This window comes from Pseudopipra pipra, chromosome 6, assembly GCF_036250125.1.
Source record: "Pseudopipra pipra isolate bDixPip1 chromosome 6, bDixPip1.hap1, whole genome shotgun sequence".
Classification (NCBI taxonomy): Eukaryota; Metazoa; Chordata; class Aves; order Passeriformes; family Pipridae; genus Pseudopipra; species Pseudopipra pipra.
In genome coordinates, this window is record NC_087554.1 from 17,744,559 (window position 1) to 17,771,767 (window position 27,209).

The 27,209-nt window shown below is 36.7% G+C and overlaps 1 protein-coding gene across 1 annotated transcript in view; it reads right to left on the bottom strand.

The window, feature by feature from the left end:
• The window catches only part of LOC135416560 (mucin-5AC-like), a 52,062-nt gene extending 29,175 nt beyond the window's left edge, over positions 1–22,887 (bottom strand). Inside the window, exons 1-29 of the mRNA XM_064659777.1 lie at positions 22,751–22,887; positions 19,832–19,891; positions 18,611–18,872; positions 17,496–17,610; positions 16,941–17,031; positions 16,447–16,559; positions 15,810–16,026; positions 15,319–15,468; positions 14,224–14,332; positions 13,269–13,407; positions 11,825–11,935; positions 11,348–11,417; positions 10,463–10,600; positions 10,214–10,378; positions 9,368–9,462; positions 8,268–8,394; positions 7,430–7,685; positions 6,753–6,802; positions 6,055–6,155; positions 5,775–5,926; positions 5,121–5,259; positions 4,910–5,023; positions 4,428–4,607; positions 3,688–3,927; positions 2,891–3,047; positions 2,166–2,294; positions 1,693–1,834; positions 388–431; positions 82–288 (exon numbers count right to left, since the gene is read on the bottom strand). Coding sequence (XP_064515847.1) covers positions 82–288; positions 388–431; positions 1,693–1,834; positions 2,166–2,294; positions 2,891–3,047; positions 3,688–3,927; positions 4,428–4,607; positions 4,910–5,023; positions 5,121–5,259; positions 5,775–5,926; positions 6,055–6,155; positions 6,753–6,802; positions 7,430–7,685; positions 8,268–8,394; positions 9,368–9,462; positions 10,214–10,378; positions 10,463–10,600; positions 11,348–11,417; positions 11,825–11,935; positions 13,269–13,407; positions 14,224–14,332; positions 15,319–15,468; positions 15,810–16,026; positions 16,447–16,559; positions 16,941–17,031; positions 17,496–17,610; positions 18,611–18,872; positions 19,832–19,891; positions 22,751–22,823 — 3,946 coding nt within the window. The 5' untranslated portion in view covers positions 22,824–22,887. The remainder of the gene's footprint in view (positions 1–81; positions 289–387; positions 432–1,692; positions 1,835–2,165; positions 2,295–2,890; positions 3,048–3,687; positions 3,928–4,427; positions 4,608–4,909; positions 5,024–5,120; positions 5,260–5,774; positions 5,927–6,054; positions 6,156–6,752; positions 6,803–7,429; positions 7,686–8,267; positions 8,395–9,367; positions 9,463–10,213; positions 10,379–10,462; positions 10,601–11,347; positions 11,418–11,824; positions 11,936–13,268; positions 13,408–14,223; positions 14,333–15,318; positions 15,469–15,809; positions 16,027–16,446; positions 16,560–16,940; positions 17,032–17,495; positions 17,611–18,610; positions 18,873–19,831; positions 19,892–22,750) is intronic.
• Between the last annotated feature and the right edge of the window lie 4,322 nt (positions 22,888–27,209).

The following is a 27,209-nucleotide window of genomic DNA, read 5'->3' on the forward strand; positions in this document are numbered from 1 at the left end:
TGTGTGTGTGGGCATCATTTTGTAGCTAAATTTTACTCACTAGTAAACAGAATACACTCTTATGTCCTATAAAGAATTTACCTGTGGAAGTACTGGCAGGTGGTGTAGTGCTGAAATGAAATGTTGTTGCTGTTGTGGGTGATGTTGAGATTGGGCACTCATAGATAATCCTTTCAAGTGTTCCATTGGGACCACAGATTGCAACAATACACCCTCCTGTTCCATCTGTAGTGTTGTAGACCACATCTTTGTAGTTATATTTCTGTCCCTCATAGAAGCAGACACATTCTGTAAATCAAAATAGGATGTTATTCCTTGCTATCTGAAACACAGAACAGAATACCTTAAATGCGTCCTAATCATATAAAAGCAACTTTGTCAACATACCATGTTCGTCATATCTGCATTCTTTGCCATGAATTGTACATTCACTGGAAAAGAGAAAAATTGAGATTATCAATGTGAATATATCAGTTCATGACAATTTTTTTGTTTCAACTATTTTTCTATCAATCTATTCATTGTGTGTTTAAATGTAGAATGCCCCTATCTTCTCTTAGTTAGAGCTTCAATTCTGCTGTACAAATTCAGGCTAGGTTATCTTCACACAGTTCTCTGGCAAGAAAGATAACTCTTCTGTGTCAGCCCATGAAACGTGCAGCAACCTTATCAGTGCTTTTGGGAGCTGAGCAAAGGTGTGAACAAGGGTCATCTGAGATGTTCTCATCACTCTGATAGGTCTACTTATTTTTTGGAAGGGAAAGTGCAGTAAATGTATTATTTACATTCGTAAGGATATATACCAAGGATCACTGTATCATGGATGTTGAAGTAATCTACACATTTCCATCAGACTTCCAAAAGATGCAAGAATGCATTCTGGTTTTAGATGGAATTTGTCTATTATGTTTTAATAACTGAATCTTGATGTACTTATTTACAGTAACTAAGGGCATCTATACATTGAATAAACTTAAATAAATATAAATATGTACTTATTGCTTCAGGTTTAGTGCTGTTAATGGCCTAGACAATGTAGACAAAGATGTCTATGAACTGCAAAACATGCCAAAGTTGGGTTTGCTCAAATGGGCTTGTGTTAAGATTTTTTGCTATTTGCATTGCACTGCTTACTGTATTCAGGCGTAGCTACTTTAAAGGTGTCTTAAGACAATTGTTAACTGCTTCTGCTAACTTTGTACTATTTCATAGAAGGCTTAGCAGCACTTGCCTCAACTTGCCATCAGTAATGTGTGGGAATACTTGCAACTATGGGACAGTTGCAACTATGCAAGTACCAGTGAAATAGCAGAAACAAGCTCAAAACCACGTATATGAGTTGGCTGCTAACTTCTAGAGAATTTCATACAATGAGTTTAGGGATATCTTAATACAAATTCTAGAACTATTCCCTAACTATTGTTATTTTAATTTATTTTTATTTGATTTAATAATGATCATAATAATTTAAAAGCACTTTAATAAATATACAGACTAAGTAGTAAATTAATCTCTCAATGGTGAAATGTTTCACCATGGTATCATTTAAGTTCCTGGGAAGGGAAGAAAATTAGACATTATTCATCAACCTCTGACTAGTCTGCTTCCTGTTGGTAAACAACAAGTTTAATGTGTGATAAATTATGTTCCACAACTTTAAACTCAATTTTTAAAAATCTTTACTAATCTTACCATGATTCACAATTCTGCTTTGGAGGCATCTCCATTCCTGGTTTATAATTTTTCCCATTTTCATAACAGCCACAATTAGAAACACAGGTCATGGTTTCTTCATCAAAATAGGGCTTATTTTTTGGACAGTGTGGATAGCAGCCTGCAATAAAAAGAGTCAAGTTGAAACTAGCCCTTTCACAAGTAGAATTAACTCTAAACTCATATCTGCTTTCTCGAAATTGTCCCATGTGGTAAGTGGAATTTCAGACCCTCTTACTGCTATTTTGATTGCATATTAAGCTTTAGTGCATTTTGTCCTCATCTTCACTCCAAACAAGTACGATCCATTAGGTAGTAAGATACTAAATTAGAAAATCTCTTCTTATAATTTCTACTACAAGCATGTCATACACTGAGTAATCTAAATTTTGTTTATCGTACTGCATTTTAAGCTTTTATAACTAGAACAAGAAACATATTATTATGTTTACCTTCCAAACCTCTCATCTCATGAAGGCAGTTCCCACTTGGATTGTTGCAGGTCTTCATACAAGGGGCTCCACATGGTTTGTAGTGCCACTCACATTCCCCTTGTGGATTGTAGTAATCACAGAACAGAGCTAGAAGAAGGGGAAATGTCAGCAAAATACCTTTGATCTTTCAGCTCTATAGTCTCTCAGTTTTGCTGGGTAAAAACCCCATGGGATCAGCATAGTCACGTAGGTGGTGAACAGTATATTGTCTTATTGCTAATTTGATAAAATTGTTGTATTTCTACCACCTTTTGACATAAATTAATTTATAACACATAGAACAGAATTACACATTAAACAAGAAAAATCAGTTGATTAAATCACTGATTTTAGCTAGTATGCACTAGTATTTATTTACATGGAGCCTGCTATAGACAGGTGGGAGTGTAATATAATACTATAGTTCACTAGTTGTGTATTATGATTGACAAGTTAATCAGACATTAATCACACCACTAGTAAAGTTACTATCTGTGGTTTCATTTTAGTAGGATAGGTTGTCTTCCTGTGATTTACCCAGATTTCTTTGTTGGGGTTTTTCTGGTTGTTTTTTAAAGAATACAACAGTGCCTCTTACAAATACAATTTTGTCTTTTGTTTTTTCCTACTTTTTTTTTCTTTTTTTTTTTTTTCTGTTTTCTTTCCCTCTGGACCCCTCCCAAAGGTAATAGGTCGAAACTTACGACATATGGATGGGGTTCTCCATGAAATGCAAATGTCCAGCTCATTGCATGCTTGAGCATAGGCAGCTACTGCTGTGCAGAAACATTCACAGTCTCCTCCAGTGTCGCAGGCACAAGCATCATCCACACATGCTTGATAATACTCGTTTGGTTCAACCTGATGGAGAAAACATTTAAGTTTTCATGCCCTTGTCCCGTTTGCACTGTCCTAAAATAGCTGAATAAAATATCTGAAACTGACAGCTGTTTGTGAGGAAGCTAAGAAAGGAAGAAACCATGAGAATGCTTTGAAAAAATCAGGAGGAAAATGTAGACTAAAGCTATTGCTACTAAGCTGTAATACTAAGAACCGTGTGATGTTGAAGGTACAATTGCAGAATACTGTTAATTACTACAAGCTAGCACACAATCATACATATCAGGTGGCTGATATTTGTATTAGTAGAAAATGATGCCATTAGAAAATAAGCATATCCTGAAATTTATCTATGATTTGTCCTTCTATTAAAAACAAACAAACAAACAAACAAGAACAACCAATCCAAACTATGGATTTCTTTAGTGTACTTGTTCAAGGCTAAAGCTGAGAAAACCAAAGTGAAAATACTTTCGTGAAAATACTTTCCATGCAATCTCCATAGAACTTGGTCTGAGCTCACTTTGTAAAGCATGAAAAAGCGTATTTTAGGTGTCTGTGTTTGGGGTTTTTTTTATTTGTTTGGTTTTTTTTTAATCTCACATAAGAATTGATGTAATCTTTGTCTCAAGAGAATTTAAGACTAAAGTTTTTGTCATACCTGAGAGTGACACTTTGCAAACACTTCACTGGTAATGATGCTGCATTGCTTCTGTGCCCAGGCTTTCCTGTATGGGTTTGCAGTGCATGGATCCTTCGTACGATTGGCATTTGGGCAACTAGAAGACACTTTCCAGCTATTGGCAAACTCCAGCACATTTCCTACCACAGACTGACTGCGAGTAGTGAAGTCATTATTTCCATTGCCATCATAGTTTCCACAAAGTCCACAAACATGTCCCTGCATCCGGATAAATACACAAAAATTACAAAAATAATAAGGTACAGTTTCTCAGTATCTGTGAGTAACAGACCTCAGAATGAATCTTATTTAAGATTATCTGTGCCTCTTAAGTAACAGTGTTGCAAATTTTCATAAAATGCCTTTCATAAAGAGATTATTTCTGAATTGTTGCTAGGAAGGATAAACAAAGATAGGAAGAAGAGTAGACTTATGGGTTTTGTTCTTAAGTACTGAGCTATTTAGTTTTAGCTGATCATGAACATATCTCTTCTGTGAGATCTTTTCATGAGGAAAGGTACTGATGTAGTTGCTGAATAATGTAATGTAAGGAAAATGCATAGTACACAATCTGATTCAACACAGCAAGGATAATAATACACAATTGCTGCTCTTGAAGTCTTTCATGTACAGCCTAAATTTCCACACTTTTTCTTTGAGAGATAATACGGATGTGTTTCAGAATTAATTTTATCAAGGTTTTTGATTTTAAAGTGTACCTGAAAGCTGGGACTAAGTTTGATGAATATACTGGTCTTCTTGTCCCACATGAGTATCAGACCAGCAGTGGTGTCAACTACCAGGTAGATACCCATGGAACGGATTTGGAATGGCATTTTTCCTCCAGGTGTCCTCTGGATGACATCAGAGTGTCCATCACTGAGTACCAGCTCATAGTTCTAAAGACAGGAAAAGAAACAGTTGGAGGCCAATTAAAAAAAGTTATTTTGGTACAGGTTTATCTGTTGCCAGTAACTAATTGAAATAATAACTATTATCATTAAAAGGATTCTATTCGACAGCCTCACATTAAGAAATGTTAGAGTTTCCTCCTTTGCTTTCTCTAGCAGAGAGCAGAATCATTAGCAGTGAGCAAAGTAGTCTAGTAACATTTTCACTATCTTGGAGGACACTTCTGCAATGCAGTCTATCTGGGACAGCTTGTTCCACCCTTCTGGCATAACTTAAAGAAAATACTCACCCCCAAGAAAACTTTAATAGACTTAGAGCAGGTGGTTCCTGTAGTGCCACATGGAATGTTCTCAGTGATGACTCTGAAGGTTCCCTGATTCATAGCTTGTTGACCACAATAGTTCTGAAACAGAGGAATGGTATTCACTATTAACTATGCTACATGGTCATAAGTAAAATGTAAGGTACTTAATGCGAAAATCTGAGAAGGACTCTGTTACCTGGACCAGAACATATTCACAGTCTCCTTCAAAATCAAAGCGTTTGCCATCAAAGGTGGTATAATGCCCATCTCCATAAACAGAACACGTTTCCAGGCAGGGTTCCTCAGAGCAATGCCATTTTCTGTTTCTACATGTGCTACATAAGACAAAAAGCACTCAAAATGTAAAAGCTATACATACACGCAATATAGGTACATTCCTGCATTTTACAATGTGTTAAGATGCTAATGAAAAAATAAAGTTTGCTTAGTCTCAGAAATGCAGCACAGCTCAAGAACTTTTGGGATTTAGCCAAAGACTGTTACTTAATGATGTAGTAAATAATTTGGATAAAAAAACATTAACTCTTTTACATTTCTAAATCCTCCTGGATGTACTGAAATGTAAGGATTTCCTGGGAAGAAAAAAAAAGATTTCTTGACTTGAATGAATATGACAGCCTCCAAACCATAGTGTTCTTCTGACCACTTGCAACTTCTGGGCTGTATACCATCAAGAAAAACAGACAGAGCTTGCTTTTTAGGTACTAAGTGGATCATTTTATGCAGGATTCCTTTTATGAATCTTGATGCTGTTAGAGTGAAATGCTATTCACTCATATGTTACTTCCCTAGAGCTTGAAGGAAATGTTATTTTTCAATATGCTCTTACCAGTTGTTACAGCCAACTCTGATTGATTCTCCTGGATTGTAGGAATTCCCATTGTGAATACATGGACAGTCTTCTGGAGCTATACAGCCTCCTTTGCCATCTAACACTTGATCATGAGGACATACACAGCCAGAGACACAGTGAGTTCTGTACTGTAAGAACCATAGAGAAAACATGTCTTGAAACATTTCCCTCCCGGAAGAGTCCAGCGGCAGCTGGTTATTGTAAAAGAGATCTAGTTTAATATGCTCTCAACTAATTATAAAGACTCTATACTTACGCATTCCATATCTAGAGTCTGACAGCTCTTCTGGCATCCTGCTCCTACCACATCTGCAGTGGCGTTACCACAGTCGATATAAACCATGGGAGGTACACAGACTGAAAGAGAGAAAACCCATGAGAAATATGACAGAAGCCATGCATTTGTATCTTTGTGTTTCCTTAATACAGACTGAAGAAAAATGAGAGAAGACTCCTGTGTGACATATGGGTACCTTAAAATGATATGTTTGACCAGAAAGAGAAACTGATTATTGTTTTGAAATCATATTTATCTGCTTTTTGTGCTTATGCTTGGACTAATCCATTAAATTAACATTTAGTTAGCTTCGTGAAACACCTTTCAGAGAAACAAATCAAGAAAACAAAGATCTTTGATTACTTTGTTTGTGTTTTATTTTTGGCTTTTACTATTTTCAGTTAAAATGTGGATGGTTTTCCCCTCACATTCAGTGAGGTGACCTTGTACTCTTTTCTACTGGGTAACCCAGGGGGTTATAACTTATTTCAGCCATCTGAAAGGTAAGAAAGTATTTATTTATATTTTGGGAATATCCTCTACATTACAGAAGTCCTCAATTAATTTTCTTGATTGATTTCCTACTTTTACAATTTGCATCATTATGACAAAAGAGAACTGAAGAGGATGAAGATGGAAAAGGAGAATTGAAGAAAAGGAATAAACTGATATGTTACCTGGTTCAGGTTTCTCTCCAATGCAGCTCAGTTTTCCATAGGTGCAAGTGCTATTAAAAAAAAAAAAAGTAACGGATATGTTTAAACATTTTTTTGGTCAATTTTCAGCCTGTTTCCTAGTGAATTGGAAATAATGAAAAATTACTGTGTGATAAAACAGATAAAACAGATAAAACATGTCCTTTACCAAAATATTTTTTCTCTTCAAAAATATTTTATGTTAGAGCAGAACAAAATACAAGTATATTCTATATAAAGGAAGTGTTTACTCTGTCTATTTGCCTGGTTTAAAAAATGTCCTTTGGGACAATTCAGATTCTATTCATAAAGGGAATAATCTGTAACGTTATTATCAAGTATCTTTCACCATAGAACAAGTCTTTTACAGTCATAGATAAGAAAAGTATGTGTTGTGGGGGAGGAGACAGGAAGGGAGGCAGAGAGAGAGGGACTGGGTAGGAGTTTGGCTGTTAGCAAAGGCTAACCTACCCCAGTATGTTTTGTTCAATTCCTGCACAATCTTCCAAACATGGGTAGCCCTAACAATTTTTAGGAATATGTGATTTTTTAATTGAAATTATTAGGGAAAAAGGTGCATTTGATTTGATTTCGTAACATATATATGATTTCATGATTGGACATAAGCAATCTCATTTTTCTCTTTACAAATCTCTTACCAGACAACACCATTATCATGAATAACTTCTCCGGAAGACAGAGGCATTCCTTTGTAGTAACAAGGACAGCTAGATGCAGGCACACATTTGCCAGTTTCATCCATGTATGTTCCATTTATGCAGGTGCAGCCGTCAACTGGGACAAACTTAATGCTGCATGTGACATCAGGCTCACTCAGAGACCGGCAGGTGGGTTGACAGGTATCGACATTGTAAGTGTACTTCAAAGATTTCGGACACAAGGTGGTGTATTTTGCTTGAAAGTAAAAAAGTGAGTTACATTTGTAGTTCATTTAAGAATCAATGTAGGTATAAGTGAAGTATTTGAGATAAAATATATATGATAAACATGGCAATGTGTATACAAATGCTTTACTGATATCCTCAATAATGTAATTTTTTTTTTTTTTACTGCCGGAGCAAAATTTTCCCCTATAAATGTATCACAAATACAAATATTTTTTCCAAATTAAAAAGAGGACAAAGTTCAACTATATTAATGCATAGTATGTTTCTTCCTCATTGCTATTTTTACTTCTTTTTTTTTTTGTCAAAGTAAATTGAGAAACACCTTACATATTTTATTCCTATTGCAAGGGTATGGCTCTCCACGTTACTTCTGCTGGCTCTGAGCAAGTAATCTAACAAAGCCTCTTCTTTCTATTTCTAACTGTTTATTGCTTGTCTTTTATGATATTCCTTTCCTCCTCAACTTCTTCAAAGTCAATGCTACGCTTAAAACCCAGTTTAACACAATTTACTGTGGGAATCCCTGAGAGCTGCTCTGTAGGGGCTTCTGGGTGATCATTTTCAAAAGGCAAAGGAATGTAAAACTTACTGCAGGCTTTGCTTCTCCATCCAGGGAGGAGAACTCCTTTAGCAGCACAGGCTCTGACATAGCTGGAAAGGGCAGCACACATGCAGTCCTCACTCTTCTCACAGTTACACGTGTCAAACATGCAGTTCTAGGAACAGGGGATGACATATGATCATCAGATTGTCATGTCAAAGCCACGGTGCTCTATAGAGTGTTACATTCGTTAGAGGTTAAAATGAGTTTAATCCACAAGTGTAAATAAACATATGCCTATTCTTCATTGAGCACTTTCAAAGAAGATTCTTTGCATGAAGAAAGAGTAATTAGAGGTCTACAATTTTGAACTCTTTTTTTCATTTTCTTTTTTTTTTTTTCTTTTTCAAGTGTTCGTAGATTTTCCAACTACATCCAGTTTTTCCCCACTGTGCCATACATATTTAGAATAAATAGAGAGTATTTGATGCCACCCAGCTTTGGGAGCTTAGGCTTAAGAGCCTGGGCTCTCTGCACAAGAGGAACAAAGAAAACCAGTTATTTAATGTGTTTCTGTGCAGGGCAGGGATACTATAATATTGTAATTGCAGAAGATGTTTGCTGAACATAATCTTATAAATTTGCAATAACAGGGAGATTTTGTAAAGTACCCAGGGACTCTGTTACAGAGCTTCATCACCTTGAATTCCTGGAATGTTTTTGTTCACATATCTAAATCTCTTTGCTGTTTCTTACACACATTGCTTGCCTTGTCCTTTACATATATGCGAAAGCCTTCTGAGAGCAGTTCAGAGAAACTAAAGTGCTGGTTAAGATTCTGACTAAAGCTTTCCTTCTACCTCAGGAGGGACCTCATAAGGAGTCCAAGGAGTCCAAGCTCCTAGCTTAATCTTTAAGTTCGTACCTAAAAATGCAGGAGGTGCAGGAGGAATATACCTGTAAATTTATCCTCCTGGGAATGGAGGGATACCTTTGCAAAGGAGCAAATTTTATAAGAATGAACCCTTGGCTTGAAAAGAACTACCATGAATGCATATCCTCTCAATTGGCAAGTTACTCTCTCAGGTGTTAGTATCAGAAATCTGAGTCTTTTTCTCTTAAATGGGATAAAGTTAAGAGCCAAATACCTTCTGGTAAACTTCTGGATTCACTGTTGAGTGACATTCAGCAAAAGGTCCCATAGTATCAGAGAGCAGTCCGCACCAGTGCTGAGCATACTGGTCTGTGAATTGAAAACATGGTAAGAGTTTCTATTGTACTTAATTTTCAAAACTCTTGTCTCAGTTTTACTATACTTTCTGCAGGGAGATCGCAGAAGCTTAACTTTATGATATAATTTAGCCCCACATTTGCTGAAACAGTCTTTTGCTTCCTGTAAAGAGAAATACGAACTCTTGATAAACTGAATGCTCTCTAATTTGTGGTAATTGTCATGGAATAAACTAAGACATCCATAACCGAATTTTGAAAAGAAAAGTTCACATTGTAAATTACAAATATGCTTGTTCATCTGAGAAAACAAAAGAGTAAGCTTGTGAATACTCAAAATTATATATTTTATTGGCTAAAATGGAGCTTGAAAGCTTTGAAATTCTGAATTTTAAATCTGGTTCTCAGTTTAACAGTGGAAGGGACACACTGAGTCCAACATTCAGTGGGGCTATGCACAGTTTTTTTCCTATATGACAGTCAGCCCTTTCCAGGAATGGATCCCTAATATGCTCTATGGTTCCACTTTCTCTTAAGTAAGCTGGCAAAAACAGTTGCTGTCTTGATCCCAAGGAATATTTTTACAGATCCAAAATATTTTCCTAGCTATTGTTTATTAATTGAAGACTTCTAGTGTCAGCTGAGGAAAATAGTGCGTGTGCAAACAGTTCTGTTATTTTGTCTGAATACTTGGTGACTGATCAGCTTATTCTGTCTTTGCATCTTAAAAGAGAATAGAAGAAGTTACTATATGCTAAGCTTACCGTTTTGTATGCTGACAGTACAGGGGTTCTCAAAGGTATTTTTGGCATCAGGACAATCAGCCCGAGTTTTCCAAGTATTGCCAAAGGCAGCTGAAGTACCCTCTATTACACCACTGGTGGTTTTGAAATCATCTGTCTGCATGTCATTGAAGTTTCCACAGAGACCTAAAAGGAAGCAGGTGGTCTGTGAAAGTGCCCTACAGAATGACACATACTGGTGAAGGCACTTGTTACGCTAAGGTCACTTACCACAGGTCTGCCCTTTATGTGAGGGGTCTAAGTCTATAAAAAGTTGCATGAAAGGCACAAGTTGAACCTGTAGCTGAAGACCAAAGGTTGTTTGCAGAACGATGAAGAAAGATGAAGGTCTGAAGATGGTGACATTTGCTAGGGATATAAGAACAAAAGAGTTATAATTTCATATGATATGAGCATTTGAAATTATTGTTCATCACACAGAGGAATTCTACAGCTGTGTTTGATATGATCCTAATTTCTGAAGAACTGGGGGGGAAATGATCCATACAGGATTTCAAATCCAGCACCAAAACAGGCTAATATAAACACCTAAACAATAAACGTATACAAACCCTGCACTTTCTGTCAGGTGTTTTAAAATAAGGGGAAGAACACACACTGTCATTGCTATTTAAAAGGCTGCTTTTCCTTGGTGAAAATGATATAGCACTATTTAATGGAAGACTCCAGCCTGGTCCTATTAAGTCCTTTCATGGTTTGCTTTGTGTTCAGGTGCAGTAGTATCTGAGAAGAACTGTCATGAGAGAAACTCCAGAGATTAATGTGCTCCAGAGGGAACACAGGGAACTAAATTACTTGAGATATTGGAGTCCTGTTGCATGTCAGATTTTTTCTTTCATCTCTTATGTCAATGTTTGGATCTGGAAGTGTGCAATGACACTGTTTCCTTGAACTGAATCTCCATTTCGTTAGATATTTAGACCTTAATTTTGCTAAAATTGTAAGTTTTGAATAGGCACACCCTATTACATTAGAAGTGGGAGACTATGCTCTACTGCAGTACTTTGGGTAGAATTTGGCTTTAGATTAATTCATGTAATAACATTTTAAAGTAAAAAATGAGAAACATTACAGAAGTCTTCCAAAGGAACTTACCTGCTGAGAATGGCAGCTGTGTGTAGATCATATTCACAAATACACTACCAGAAGGTTGGATCACAATGTTCTGTCCACAACAAAAGGCAATTATTACCAAACATATTTAGGAAAAGTGAAGTACTTTCAAAATATTTTCTAATACTGTTCAAGATGGAGGGGAAAAAAAAAGTGGAGGGAGACTATGATGATGTTCTGATTCGTATATTATTTCTTTAATGTTATTACTGCGGTCCATTGACTGTCTAAAAAAGCAAAAGCCCAAAGTTATCTAACTAAGAGAAAACTACTAGGATCTTGTCTTCTAATGTACTTACTTTATTCTTAATTTTACTTTGAATAATGTTCAAATGAGATAAAAGGAAAAGTAAGTGCAGATTTCCTGTGTGTGCTGTTATGTGTCCTTTGCAAACTACTTGTCTGTTAAGGTTTGAGAACATCCCTGCAGAATGTTAGGTGTTTACATTTGCTACTCACAGTTTGTCCTCCACTCAGGCTGATGGCTATACCCTTGAGGCACGTCTCAGTTTCAGTCAGGCCACACTTGTGGATGTCTCCCAGAACTGTGAATTCATTGCTGTCACAGAGCTAGAAGAAGAAAACAAAAGATACCAATAAAAGGATTTGTTATATTAAAATATTGTTAACTTAAAGTTCACACTTAAGTGGAATTCTTAGTAAAGTGAATCTTTCAAAATATTGTGTATTTAATTTCTTCTTGCTCACGTGTATGTATACTGACACCAAGTCAGCTGGCATTCATGCAGTCTGCACTCTGGAAGCTATCCATTGTTCCTGACATCAAGGGCAAGTTAGACATATTAAGCTGAATGTTAAACTACCTAAGGCTTAGGTAATAGTAGTTCCTAATATTAAGGTAATACTAGTTTAATATGCTAGAGAAGAAGGACACGTGCCTTTCTTTCCCAGTGGTTATGAAGTTTACCAGGGACAGGAAAGAAATTGTTTCCAGTCTTCTGCACTGAATAAATGATCAAGGACCTTGGTGATTTGAAGATTCTTCAAACTGGTAGGAAATCATGCATTTAAATATTCTCTAACAGGAGAAAATTAAGCTAAAATCCTCATTCACTAAATTACTGAATAAAGGCAAAATTCGTTTTTTTTGTGTCTTGGTTCTGATTTTCATTGAAGTGTGTTCTGTCATCCACCTTCAAAGGGTGACTAATGGCCAAGACTTAACAGGGCAACACTCAAAGAAGGCTGTGATTCTGAATTGTCTTATCACTTCTTTGGCATAATGAAGACTAAATTGAGGATAGCTGATATGCAGAATTCCAGACATCTGGAAATTCAATATTAAATTTGTGGGCTTTTTGAACTTCTGAGTACAAATTTAGTGATTTTTCTCTACCTTCAGAAACCCTGAGAATCTAATTGGTGCCAAAAAGAGGAGTTTAAAGTGTAAGTCTGATCTATGCTTCCATTGTGGATCAAGAACAATGCTTGTGAATCTCATTCAAAAGTTTCATCAATTTAGTCTAATCTATTTCTAAAGTACTCTAGCTCCTCCCTCAGTTTTTATTATTCTCTTACTTGGTAACATTCAGACTGATCTTATTGATAACAGATTTGATTCATCATGAAGTCCTTATGAAAATAGTTTACATGACTCACCCAATACAAATAAACCATAAAAATAGCTAGGGTTAAGAAATCTAGGTATTCAGTATATCTACTAAAATCTAGGTATTTAATACGTCTGCTAAAAACTCAGTGCAATTCTTAAACAACGATCAAAGAACACAAAACCACTAGTATTATTTAGTATAACCTAACAGACAGGTTCCATGTTGACCCTCTAAATTTCATAAAGTTGATGTGACTGCCAGTAATTTTCAACAAAAAACCTTATATATAATAAAACCACTTTCCTTTAGCAAGGGTGACTCATTTTTACCTTGGTTAGGACATAGCTACAGTCTCCGAAGAAAGAGTAATGTTTCTCATCAAATGTTGAAATGTGGGAGCCTCCTTCAATACTGCAAGTCCCAGGGCATGACTGAGTGACACAAGACCATTCACCTCCAACACAGGTACTGAAATGAAGAAGGCATTCAGTAACCTTGGGTAATGCAAATGTAAATGAAATAGAAGACAATAAGGGCAGATGATGCCTCAGTTTTCCTCTTGAAACACTGATCATATTGTCAAAGAAACCAGTATTACTATGAAATATCAGAATAAGTGTGGGGCAGGCACATTTATATATTAGTGATAATTTTATATATATATTGCTGTTCATTTCCAGTCTTTGGACAGAATTCAGTCCTGGTGAACCTGTCATGCATCCTTCTGCATATGAAGTATCACTCCTCATCTCCATTAGCATGGCTCAAGCTTCAAACATGTGAAGTTTTTCATGGAAGATAACATGGTTCTTGTGTTCATACATAGATGGGTGCATTTGCAGACAGTTAATAAAACTTCAGTAGTTATAGTGATATTCAAAAAATATAGGTAATATTTGCCAAATATGCCTCTCAAATGTGATCTCCCACTCTAAATGCAACATGTCCCTAAGTGTCATGCCCTCTATGATATTTACATGAGCATCCTAATATTATACTGCAGTGCTGCAAAGGATGTAACACTAATTCACGTTTTTAAACACCTCTGATTGTCTTCTTTAATTGATAGGTCTTGAAATTGAGGCATCTATTCAAAAACTTAAATTTTGCTTCCAAGTGTAAGGGGAAAACAGACATGAACTGTCCTCTAAAACACTGTAATGAGGAAATTTCAATTGATAAGTAGTTCCTAATTTTTTTAAGGGGAAATTAGTTATTTTTCCCTGTCTTCGGAATATTCAGATAGTGCACCTAAAAGAAAAGACATGTGTGAAAGTATCTTACCATGATCTGCATTTAGATGAGAAGGAGGCACCAGGAGCATAAGTTTCACCTTCATAGGTACAGTGGCATTCTCTGCGGGGAATGCAGCCAGCACCATTAACATCATCAAACACCATTCCTAGGAAAAGAAATGGTCTGTTACTCATTCTGTGCACTGCACAGCCTGCCTTTGAACACATATCTAGCAGATGCCTGAGAACATGCCCCATTTCTTCTGTATTACACAGTACTTTAAAATAATAGGATGCAAGCTATGTAGAGATTGAAAGGCTATATGCCATTGAAGCCTACCTAAAATCCTAGGGTGATCAAAAGAGACCTCTAGGGAAATACATTTCTGTTATGGACTTCATTAGAATGGAATTAGGATTAAAATTACTAGATAATGAGGTGGAATAGATGAACATTTGTAAGACTGCCCAGGGACATATTTGTACAGTAAATATTTTTGTGCCCAGAGACAGAGGATTGTTTAAGAGAAGTCAATGCCATTACACAAACAAATGATGGTGAATTCTGTGAGACATCATGAGAATGGGCAGAAGAGCTGCAAGGAGTGAAGATCCTACCATACAGTCACTCACAACAGCAACAAAAATTTTCAGCCCCATAAGTGTGCACAAAGAAGATACACTTGCATTGTTTGTCTTGTACTGATACTCAGGTCTCATACATAATTCTCTGAAGCACCAAATTTTACACACTGCCTGGTGCTGTCTCAGCTCCTTGTTGTTTAGACACTCAGCACTTGACAAGAAGGAGATTTGGCGAACCAGATGCAGCTTTGCTAACAGGAGTTATCGTTGTGTGCAAAATCTGATTAAAGATTTCATACTTTCTGGGAACTGAATCTGAGTGCTCTTGTTAGGAACAAATTATCTTATTCTCAGTTCAGTCATTATATACATGTCTTCTCAATGTTTGTTATTTAAAGGGGCATATTTAATAATCTGAATAGAAATAGAGCATGTATATGAAGGAAGAAATGTAGCTTTTCTTTTGATGATAATAATGCTGGTGTCCTGATGAGAATGATACAGAGTGCAAAAGCTGTTAAATGTGTACAAGTAAGTATTCTAGTGGGTTTGGCTGTGAGAACAGGGCAGGAAATAAGCTTGCCTGGAGGACAGACGCAGCCATCTGTACAATGGTCTTCACAAAGTGCAGATCGTTCCGGGTTGCTGCACGTGTCAGAGCAGGGAGAGCCACACTCATGGTATTGCATGTTGAACGGACATGATTTGGCTAAAAGTAGAAAAAGTATTATAAAGCTGGCTTTTCCCCTGAAAGGTTGAGAAAACATTTGCAATTTAGGATGTTTTCTGTCAAGATATGATGGGGAATCCTGATCCAAGTGGAGGCCAAAACATTTTAGTTTTTCTGATATATATTAAAACTGTCCGTAAGGAAAATCCCCTAAACTTCCATATTCCCAAAGTCTTGAGTATGATCAGGTTGAAACTGATTTCACGATAATTGTATGCACCTTTAAACAACTGTCTTTTCAAGGAAAAAACCTCACATATTTGGAGTTTAATAGATGTGGGTAATAAGCACAGGTGGAAGTCCCTTCCTGAGATACTTACGACACAGTTGTGAGGTTCTCCAGTTCAGAGGCTGTCCACCTGCATGAGCACACTGCCGGGAGTATTCAGCAAAAGTGTTACACATACAGAAGTCAGCCATAGAACTATCACAGTGGCATAGGTCTTGTATGCAAGTTTCGATGTAGTCCTGAACATTGACAAGCATGTTGCAACTCGTAAATGCTTTACTGGTTAATACTGTCTCACAGATAGAAGCCTGGGAAGAAAAACAGAGAAGGAAACAAAACATTTAGAAAATATGAAACTAATTATTTAAGGCTTGTGGCAGAACAAATCAAGGATCCATCCACAAAACCCGTACAACAGTAGCCATAAGCAGATATTTAGGGAAAAGTATATCAATAGGGCAAGAACATAAAGGAAATCCTTTAGTTAATTCTAGTATCTTCCATATCTTGAGTTACTTTCACCTCAGGTGAGTTCCCAAGCCTTATACAATTTCTTTATATTAAGATATCCTCAGTGATTTTCTCTTTTGGGAAAATATGCAGTGTTCTCTTAGATGGGGAATTTTTTAGCATTCACTTTGGCATGTTTTTTTCCTTCTAACAAATTTTCTCCAAAGATAGAGTATATTTCACACTGAAAAGAAAAATTTTGAGAGAGAGGTTCTTACAAATTCTGCTGAGCAGTTCATCTGAACAGTAGAAGGAATAGGATCATCACACTGCTCTGTGGGTCCATCCATCTTCTGCCTATTACCAAACTGTATGGGAGTTAGTTTTGTCTCTGTAAAAAACAGTTCAAATATTAGAACAATGTTTACTGGTTTTTTGCATGGAAATGTTTTCTTTTGTGATCCTACCTGCTATCACATAAACATTGATTACCAAATAATATCACTATAGTATGAAAGGTAAAAGAAGATGAACAAGGAACTCAACCCAAAGTATTGCAAAAAAGTTTTATGTGGCAGGTCTTAAAACATCTAACAGTGATGGAAGCAGTCTAATACATCTCAAAGCCCTGACTGTGCATAACTGATATCATAGAAATACATGAAAAAGTATCACTAGTTTTGCAGTTAATACGACCCACAAGCTACGTTACAGTATATTGTAAAAGAAAACAAACAAGCACCAATACTTAATAATGCTTTTTATTACTTACTCCCTGAAATAAATTCATCATTAACTGGAATTCCATTGAAGTCCCCACAAAGTCCACAAGTCTGATTGGCATATTTCTTATCTAGTTCCACCTAAAAGACATGAGGAAAGAGGTTCATAGAAATGTCAGTCTGGATGGTTAGGAGCACAGCCTACATCAGTATTGCTTGTGTACTCAAAAATTGACATATGTTTGCTGTGCAGACTGTGTTGTGTGATAAGAAGGTAGGCATCATTGGAAAGGTCAGTGACAACCAAGAAAAACTTGCTCTTCTTCTAGCCCTGGGTTGTGAACATCAGTACATTGCCAGGTCTGGAATCTGAGGATTACTTCACTGTGAGGTGAAAATATTATAATCGGGGGTCTATTGACTCTGAGCTGAGATTGGTGGGGGAAAAAAAGGGAAAATTGGGAGAAGACTGGAAAAACAATACACTAAAAATGGACACAAATTCAAAAGCAACTAATGTCTACATGACTGATTAATACTGCAAAAACATAAACAAACTATTTTCAAAATACAGACTTTCTGCCATGTTCTGGATGTTTTCTTACCAGGAGGGCATCCTGTTCATTCCAAAGGAAGGTCAGTCCTAACTTGGCAGAAACTTTCAGATAGTTGTTACTTCTCTCTATCAAGACTCCCATATGGCTGTAGGGCATCTGAACCCTGGGGAAAGATCACCAGAAGTCAGCAGGGGTAGGGACAGAATATTCACTGAATATCCACACTGCCATTCTTTCTTATTCTCTTTGAGAATTTTCAGCATCCATCAGTGAGGAAATCAGAGCAGTAGCTAAATACAGACAACAGAGGTTTGTAACATCTTGTCTGTTTCCTGTGCAGTTGCTTCTCATTGTGCAAATGGATCAGCCCTGTTGTTCCTTTTGGCTTTCTCTCAAGAGTGTTTTTCTAGGTAAAGTGTTGGCATATGTTTTTGGTTGTATGGTTCAAAGAAGTGCTAGGAGACTCTGTTTTGCAAACAATATGCTTCAGGCCTTAAAGCATTTGATGATAAAGAGATGGACTCCAGGCTTTCTGTGACATGAGTGACATTCAAAAAGCTGTACCCAAGATAACCTTTACCCTAGCTTGTTGTACATAGCTGCTATGATAGACAACTCACAGTGGGATGGCTGCCCAAATATTTACTTGTCCTTTTCTACAGGTTTCACACCCCATGCCAAAGTCAGTGCTACAATTGCTATTATAGATTGCAAGTTTCCAGAATAGATAATTTTAAATTAACTCAGATGCTGCAGCCACCGCTTTACTGCACGCTGTTCAGTACAAAGACAAAAGCTGTCAAAAACTCCTCTCAAGAATTCTGTTCTAGTAACATTAATGGAAGGTAGGTTTTGCACCCTTTAAGTTTCTAATGCTTTGACTGAATCCAGCTTATAGACTCAGTTGTATATATACATACACAATTGTAGAAGTGGGCCATCATATGGAACATAGTTCATCTGAATAAAATGGACACAGGGATAATGTGCAGAAGTGGCACTTAGCTCACTGTCAAGCCCTCATTTTTGTTAATACTTCAGGAAAGACCTGAGCCTTCCAGTTGCTTGGCAGCAATGTCAGATCAGATAAGGGAAAGGGATGCTTGCTCAAAGAGTTCACTGGGATCAACAGCAGTGATGACAGCTGCAAGTTATGAACATACAATTTGTTGTCTAGTCGGACAGAGCCACGGGTCAGTTCAATCACTGCTCCTTCCAGCTTCATGATGACGTGAGTGATCACGGTAGCATTTTCCCCCATTGTACGCCTAATCTGGATGTTGAAGTCCTCATAGGAAGACTTGCAGTTGGATGCAAAGATGTAATTGCAGACTCCAGGGAAGTAAAAGATGTCCCCATCAAAGGTTTTGAAGTGGAAGTTACCCCATGTGCTGCACACACGGCCATTGTGAGAGGGGTTGCCAACTGTGGAGCCAAAACAAGCAGTATGAATTTCCTGTCATTTGCTGTAATACCCTCCCTTTAGATGCCCTTCCCCTCCTAGGTCTTTCAGTAGCGTCTGTCCCAAAAGCCCATCTTCTGTTTTCCTTCTTGTCATGCTATTTGCTCATCATAATTTTTTTTATTTGGTTCAGTTACTTTTTGTGTTTAATCTGTTTTGCATAGAGAAGGAGACCTCCTGGGTCACTAGATCCAATGCGCTGGTTCTGTCAACACCCATATCCTTTAAATCCTTTTGTAAATGTATGAAGTTCTAAAGTTTCACCATAAACCCAGTTTAAAGTTAGTTTAACACCAATTCATACTCTTACTAGGGAAGGCCACTCATACCTGCAACCTTTGAATGACTGGAAGACTTTTGCCGACATCTTCCAAACAATATTCCTGTCTTATGTATGCCTGGTTGTTCTTGTGCCAAAATTACACTTCACCTTGAAGGGGTTTCACCTGCCTACTACTCCCCCCACCAGTTATAGAAATCTCTTGTCTCTTTTCAGTCTTCATTTCCTTACAAGAAGGCTCTTCTATCTCCCTGATAATCTTCACAGTCCCTTCCTGCATTTCTTCCACATTTACACTCACCCTGCTTGAATTGTACCCTATACCCTAGATAAGATGTCTCCACAGTGTTTTCAACATATTAGTATTTTTCTCTCTTTGCTGGAAATATTGTGCATGATTTTTCCCATTATTGCATATATATATTTTTTTTTTTTTACAGCTGCATTATATAAACACAATGCAGGTGAAGCACTGGATTCACAGATTATCTGTGTTACCTGAGGAACTGATGACTTTTCTGTTAAATTTTTTTTCACAGTGCTAAAGCATTTTACACAATCTATTGATCTCTTCAGTCACTCCATGCTCTGTGTGATCAACAAGAACACAGATATCTGTGCCATGACATTTGGTTAACTTACCCTTTACTTTCAGTGTGTTTTGAAAAGGTGGAATGATTGTCACTTCTTGGGATTTGAAAGCTGGTAGAAAAGCAAAAGGAGAAAAAATGACCAAGTTTAATCTTATTAGAATGCTACAAAATGGATAGAGATAACATAGCCTTTTTAGTGATGAACATTTCCTACTACTATTTACACTCTGTAGGGAAGTTTCCACAAGGTTTTATTGGTGGTTTTTACACATTGCTTTGTGATCTATCTTTCTATAAATTTCACTGACAACTAAATTCCAAAGACTATGCCCTTTGGCTGTAGTACTTTCTTTCATTATTTGTTCAAGACTCCCATCTGATCCTGGCCCAGGTTCTGAACTCAGAGGCAACAATATGATCCTCAGCTATTGTTAAATAATTTGTGGTACACTTCTTGCAGGACAGACTTAGTGATCAGTTGTTTCAGCCTGCCATCACTAATATACCAGTCAGCCTTGTATCCTTCCACCCTTATTTTCCTCTGTACAGTTATGTGTCATGCATGATCTTGCAGTGCTTAATTATGCTAGCATTTAAGGTAGTTACAGTTTCCTTATTCTCTCATGAGTAATGCAGTCATCTTGACACAGCGTAAAAAAAATTAAAATGTGTCCTTTATTGCCTACTATCAAGTACCCTGGTGATACGTATGTAAACACACACCTCTTCTGAAAATACACTTTTAGATAGAAGGTATGTACCTTTCCTGAAGTTAAAGATTAGATAACTCTATCATATCAGTAGAGCAGATCCACTGGCCCAGATCTCATAGGAAGTTCTCAAGTTTAGAGCAGTCAGAGATCGGGTATATTGTACGGAGGACTTCTCTTTTAACGTGTGTGGTATTCTAGCTAGGACTAAAAACATTCTAGTAATCTTATTATTTATCAACTTGATTTGGAACAAAATCTTAGAAATAGATCAACATAAAAATACAGTTTTGTTGCTGCAGGATAGATGGAGAAATATACTTTGTTGTTCACCATCTTGGGCTTGAACTGCATCAAGAATGGTAGAAATGTTAATGTCTAATTTTCTTGAGCTTCCTCAATTTCTCAATTACATCTGTTTTAACATGTAACAGTCAGTATACATAAAAAAAAAAAAAAATCAGCAAAGATATGGTCATGTACAGGTCAAATTTGAATTGGGATCTGGGCTGCGTGCAACCATGATGGCCAAACACCACTCCTTCAGCTTTTCCTCTTTTTTGGTATGTTTTTATTTTTTGGCTGATAAATTACTGCAGGGAAGCCATCAAAAACATGCCTGTGGTAGTTTGAGCAGATCCTTATTCTGTTGCTGTCACAATGTACCCCTGCATTCCCTTATAAGCTTTTCAGATAAAGAACTTAATTTTCTTAGGTTTTATGGTCACTCTGTGCTTTAAGCATCAGTAAAGCCTTTTCTCTAGCCAGAGTGCTTTAAAATTTCCTTTTGTACAGGAAGAATTCATTTTAGGATTATAGGACATATCTCCGGCCTCTCTCACTCAGTTACTCTGTATTTCAGGCACTCTTTGCAGCAGAAGAAAAATAAACACAAAAGCCACACAGAAAAAGAAATAGGTCTTTCCAATACATACATTTGTGCCTGTTGATTTTGCCCCAAAGCAAAACTTTTTGTTTCCAGCAAAGAAACCATTTTTCATTCCATTCTACTGCAGCATCACAATAGGAATAAATACATTATCTGCAGGGACCAGAGGGGCTTTTAATACACTGCTTAGTGAGAGTTCATCACAGGGCATGTTGTAGTGGAGATTATGCTGGCCAGAGAAAACCAAAAAGGCAGGCTCACCTCCTGCTGCACCCTGCAAGGGAAGTCTGTGAGCAGCACCACTAGAGGGGCTTAGGCTGAAACCAGAATTGTAGAGAGCTCTGCAAGTCCCTTTTAGCACTACCCAGGGGTCTGCAGTTGGTGTTGGAAGGACATGCTGTGCCTTTTTTTAAGGTAGGAACCATTCAGTGCCTCTGGGCTCCTCCTCTGCCCAGCCTCAGAGAGCTTTTTGCTTCTCTCTCCATGCACTCCATTCTGTCTCATGCCACATGCATTGCAGATCCCTGCTTCCATTGCATGGTGTGGTAATGCTACAGTTAGTCTTTTGATGGGCTTTTCCATGACACTACCACTTTTTAACATAAGTTAGTATGGAATTGCCTAGGAGTAGGAAAAATATAAAATCATACAATAGGATCTGCACCTGAGATCAAAATGGAAAACTAATATTGTTGTTACCTTAAACTTTAAGGGAAATTATCTCATGAAAAAATAATTTAAAAAATGTAAAAAGTTATTTCAATCCATCTCTGACTATTAATGCCCTCTTAGAATACTTAAAGTTGCTTCATTTGCTTTTAGCCCATTGCAAACCAACCCTGTGTGCTAAGCTTTTGTGCAACCTCATGGGCAAAAGTAAAAGAATTGTTAAAACCTATCGTCCAGTGATTTTCACCAAAACCCTCCTTTTTTCAATACTCTGTCATCAGCTGATAAACAAAATCTTTAAAAATGCATGCAGACAATCTCATCCACTGACTTGTTCCTTTCTAGAGGTACTTTTGCACCTTTTGGTTTGTGCATTTAGAAATACTCTACCACCTTGAAATGGACATAAAAAGCTAAATGCAAATCTTGAGGCATTTTTGTAGAAATGTAAGTTCTGAGTGAGTTCCACTGAATGCAGGGGAGTTGTTCCAGATTTCAACTGGAGAAAACAGGACAGCAGTTTGAAAAGAGGTAATTTCTTCTTCTTAAGAAGGAAAGTATTCATAACAGAAAAGAAAATCTTGCACGAATGTAACAGGTTCATTAACTTTACAAAGCCAAGGAAAAAATGTTTCAAACTCCAAAGCAAGCTATAAATTCTTTAAAACAGTAAAAATGCCAAGAAAGTTAATCTTCCTACCTTCAATGTGTATGAAGACAAGTGCTAGTATTGATATCCATAGTGGTATTCTAGTCCCACCACCTCTGCCCATCTTCTGGAAGTCCGGTAGAAAGCTACCGAACAACCTGCCTCTGAGGAAATACCTCTCTGTTCCTGAGTCTTATATACTGAGAGAGGAGGTTTTGGCTCAGTTCCCAGGTTGTTTCACAAGGTTCTTAAAAGGTGGGGCTTCAGACGTTTTAGTTTTCCTTTGCAGGTGCACAGGTAAATAGAGGATGCTCTGACTTTCCCTCAGGTATTTACACTCTAGGAGGAGTCTTCTTTCTACAGGTCTTTCTGACAAAATGTCAGGAAGTGAGCAGGAAGAATTTTTGCTTAGGCTTAGTCTTTCCAAATTGTTGTATATTATGAGATAAACACAGTTTAAGGGACTTTTAAGTGACTTTTGAGCAGGAACTTGGAGTGAATTACTTCCCTTTTTTTTTTTTTTCCTCCTTATGGTAAATAATGGTAATTAACTTCTCAAGAAAACCCAAACAAGTTCCACCTGGTACAAATTGTTTTTAATGAGTTTGCACCTGCCTATGTAGCTAGTTTGCTTGTGAAAATGGAGAAATCAAGTGCCATCTAAGGTCTGCATTTATTCCACTGGCCAGGCACAACACAGGTCTACATAATGAAGATCCTTCAACATTGGAGAGTCAGTAATATGGACCTCTCCTTGAGGGACCGCTCTTCTCACATGGGCAGTTGTAGTGCTATTTCAGCTGTTTCCCTTCTCAGTAAACATGATTTCACCATTAAAAATTAGATTGATTCTATCTAAAAAAAAAAAACACAACCCCCAAAACAAAACAAAAAACCCGTGATGATTGCTAACCCTAGAGACACACAAATAGAGATACAAAAAGACTGATTTGCAAGAATATTCCTCATCTTAGGAACAATGAGAGAGTGAACAATGCTTTGTGAGTGTGTTAAAATAGTTATTTACAGCTATATTACTTGGTGAATTAACCTTTTATAGTGTTTTACCCTGGGATGCAGAGAAACACAGTCTCTCAGTAGGAGAACAAATCCCATAATCCCACATGGCTTCAAACAGTTCTGGCAAGGAAGAAGTTATGGGATTGTTTCCATATTTCATGATTTTCTATTATTGTTTTCTGAAAAATAATCACGGAATCACAGAATCGTGGAATTGTTTGGGTTGAAGGGACCTTAAAGATCATCTAGTTCCAATTCCCCTGCCACAGGCAGAGACAACTTCCACTAGTCCAGGTTGCTCAAAGCAGCCCCATCCAGCCCAGTCTTGAACACTTCCAGGGACGGAGCATCCACAAATTCTCTGGGCTACCTGTTCCTGTGTCTTACTACTCTCACAAAAAGGAATTTCTTCCTAATATCAAATTGAAATCTACCCTCTGTTGGGACAGTTAGATTTGAGGAAGTAACTTTAACACTAAGAAAGAAATAAAAGGCCCGATTTTTCCCTGAGCAGCAAACAGAAGCAAGAAAATACACTGGTTGTCCTGAACATTTTAAGAGTACAACTGGTTATTAATATTTAAATAAAGGTAGCATAACAAAATGAAATTGGAACTGTTGAGGAAAAGAATTGTTCCATTTCAGTCATGAGTTATATCTCTGGCAATTTCATTGACGTGTAAGTCTGTAGAATTTACCTTAGCATTATTTGACAAGGAAAAGAAGATGTCTACAAGATACTTGTATATATGGAAATACATGCAGTGAAAATTTAAGGAAATATCATTGTCTTTAATGGTTATTATCAAAGTTCCAGGATGAAGATCTAGCAAAAATAAAAAAATTTAACAGATATAAATGGCACATAATTAGAGTAATTATAAAATAGTATGGTAAACTCAGGTGGGTAACACACATAAGCATAGTAAGAGATTATGTTGGTAGGAAGAAAAATATGCTTTATGAATCATTACATTGCTTAGCACTGAAAAATCAGGTCATATCAACAGTTGCTATGCTGTAGTTTCGTATACATTTCCTTCATGTTTAGGGAAGCACTGTGATCTCTGAGAGATCCCAGTTTGGTCATCACAAATTAGGCTGAAACTGGTTTACAATTAAATTTACCCCCTTTAACTGATCTTTAAGACATCATCAAAAGTTGTTTCCCTATATCTGTATTTTTTAGTTCTGAAATCTCATATATGTCATGAATCATGTTATCCTTTCACTCCTAAATGGTTAATTCATTGATTAACTCTCTTGCCATAACTTAAGATAACTTCCTTATCTTGTGCTATTTCTTCTAAGAAATTATTATAAAATGTGTCAAAATATACTAGTCTTGCAAAAATAATCTCCAAATATTTATGATAAATTAATTTAGTAGTATTACTATTTGTTCAAAGATATAATTCCTCTTCAAATTGTATCTCACCTCCATTCACACAATAGTCATACACCAGTGATATGGGAGAGTATTTTTCTGAGATCGGTGTGGGGTAACATGTCCAATTTGTGTAACTGTTTATGATCAGATCTATACAATTGACTACATAAACAGAAGTATTAGTATATTAGAAAAATTTACTGATATAGTTATTTTTATTTTTTTTAACAGAAAAGATAGAATATTTTGAAATCGCATTTGATCTGAAAACCCTGACACTTTTTTCTATATTTTCTCTTCCTTTTTCATGGGGTCATATTCCTAATCTCTACATCTGAAATATTAAATTGAATTAAAAATTTCAGTAAAAGAGTTGCTGGCATTTTCAGAACAATTCTTTTTAGTCCTACATGATCAAATGCTACATGGTGATGATATTAGTTCCACATCTTACTCATGATTTCTGAATCTTATTCTTCATAAGAAAAAATTAGACTATCATAACTTATTTTCATACAGTGAGTAGAATGTAAATAAAATGTCATGGCAAATTTGGTTAACTTTCAGGTACAATAATGATTGAAATTGATGTCTCCATTTGTAGTTAAAAAAGACAGAATGATGGACTCAGAGCCATGTAAAAGGTGTCTAGTCCACCTAGTGTCCTCTTGGAGCAGGGACTATTCATATCAAGGGAAGGATGAAAATACCTGTACTTGATAGGAATTACTCTGTGCCAAGGTGGATAGGAATTACTCTGTGCCAAGGCTAAAATGCAAGTTAACAAGGAGTTGTCTGCTTGGCTTTTCTCTGGTCATTTGGCCACTTCCGAAGCCGTGTTTAAACTCTGCAATGGTGTTGGAACATTTGGCATTGCATTCAGTTGAAGTATCATTCTGATTGTCCCTAAATTTTAATCTGTGCAAATTCAAACTCACAATTTTTATCTGAAAGTTTCTTTGGAATGGGAGGCAACTGATCAGTTTCTACCAAAAGAAAACACTGTCCATTAACATTATAGGTGTTCTCATAGTTACTTGAAGACAAACTACATTTCAAATAGTTGCAGTAGGTATTTCATAGCATGATAGGATATAGTCTATCTAAAGTTAAAGATTAAAATGGAGATACAACTCCTTTTTTTTCCTTTACTAGATCTTACTCAAACATAGTGCCATTGATCCATTCCTTTACCTCCAAATGCTTAGATAAAACACAGATTGAAAATCAAATCACAGTAATACTGAATTTGAAACCATTTCATTAACGTGAGTAGTTCTCATGCAGTCTTTTAGTGTGTACATTGTAGAGAACCAATACATAATGCGTTGACCTCCATTGCAGTCTCTATGTTTCACCATAAAACAAGTAACATGTAACATGATTTGGATCTATTTCTTTTTTTATTTCTATTATCTGTTAATTTTAAAGGTTGATGTGTCATTTAGAAGAACCCAAGCAAAGCATAACATTTTAAATTAGGCATTGGAGACTGTAGCTGCAACATGAGAGGCTAGTTAACACCAATATGACTAGGAAGTAAGAGATATTGAGCATAATACCTCTTATTTTATTTGACATTTATGCTTTGGGAATCAAATCAGTAAGAAAACATTTTTGAGTACTGTATTAAGACATTCCACCTATGCAAGGATACTGTGCAGTTAGTAAAGAAAAAAACAATGTGCACCCTGTACCATGAGAAGTATGAACATGGGGGCCAGAGTAAGGTTTCCATGTTGTCTGAACACGTCCAGGATATCTCTGTGTATAAAGGGGATAAACACTTAAGCCTCTTTACAGTTTGTAAACACAGACACCACAACCGTGCATGCCAATATTTGCAATTGGTATTATAGACTAAAAAATTGATGTACACACACATACCTGAAGGCATATTTGCATTGTGCAGTGGTGCGTGTTGCAGAGATCCCTCTGCTAGCAACAGCCAAGGTAAATTTATAATAGGAAGTAGTGTCACTACATTGATATGAAGTTGCAGCCAAGAGAATTTGCCTTTCTCTGGGGCACTGACGCTGCAACACTGTGTTTGGGATTTGAGCTCTGCCTACGGCTATACAATGCCATAGGGTCATAGTA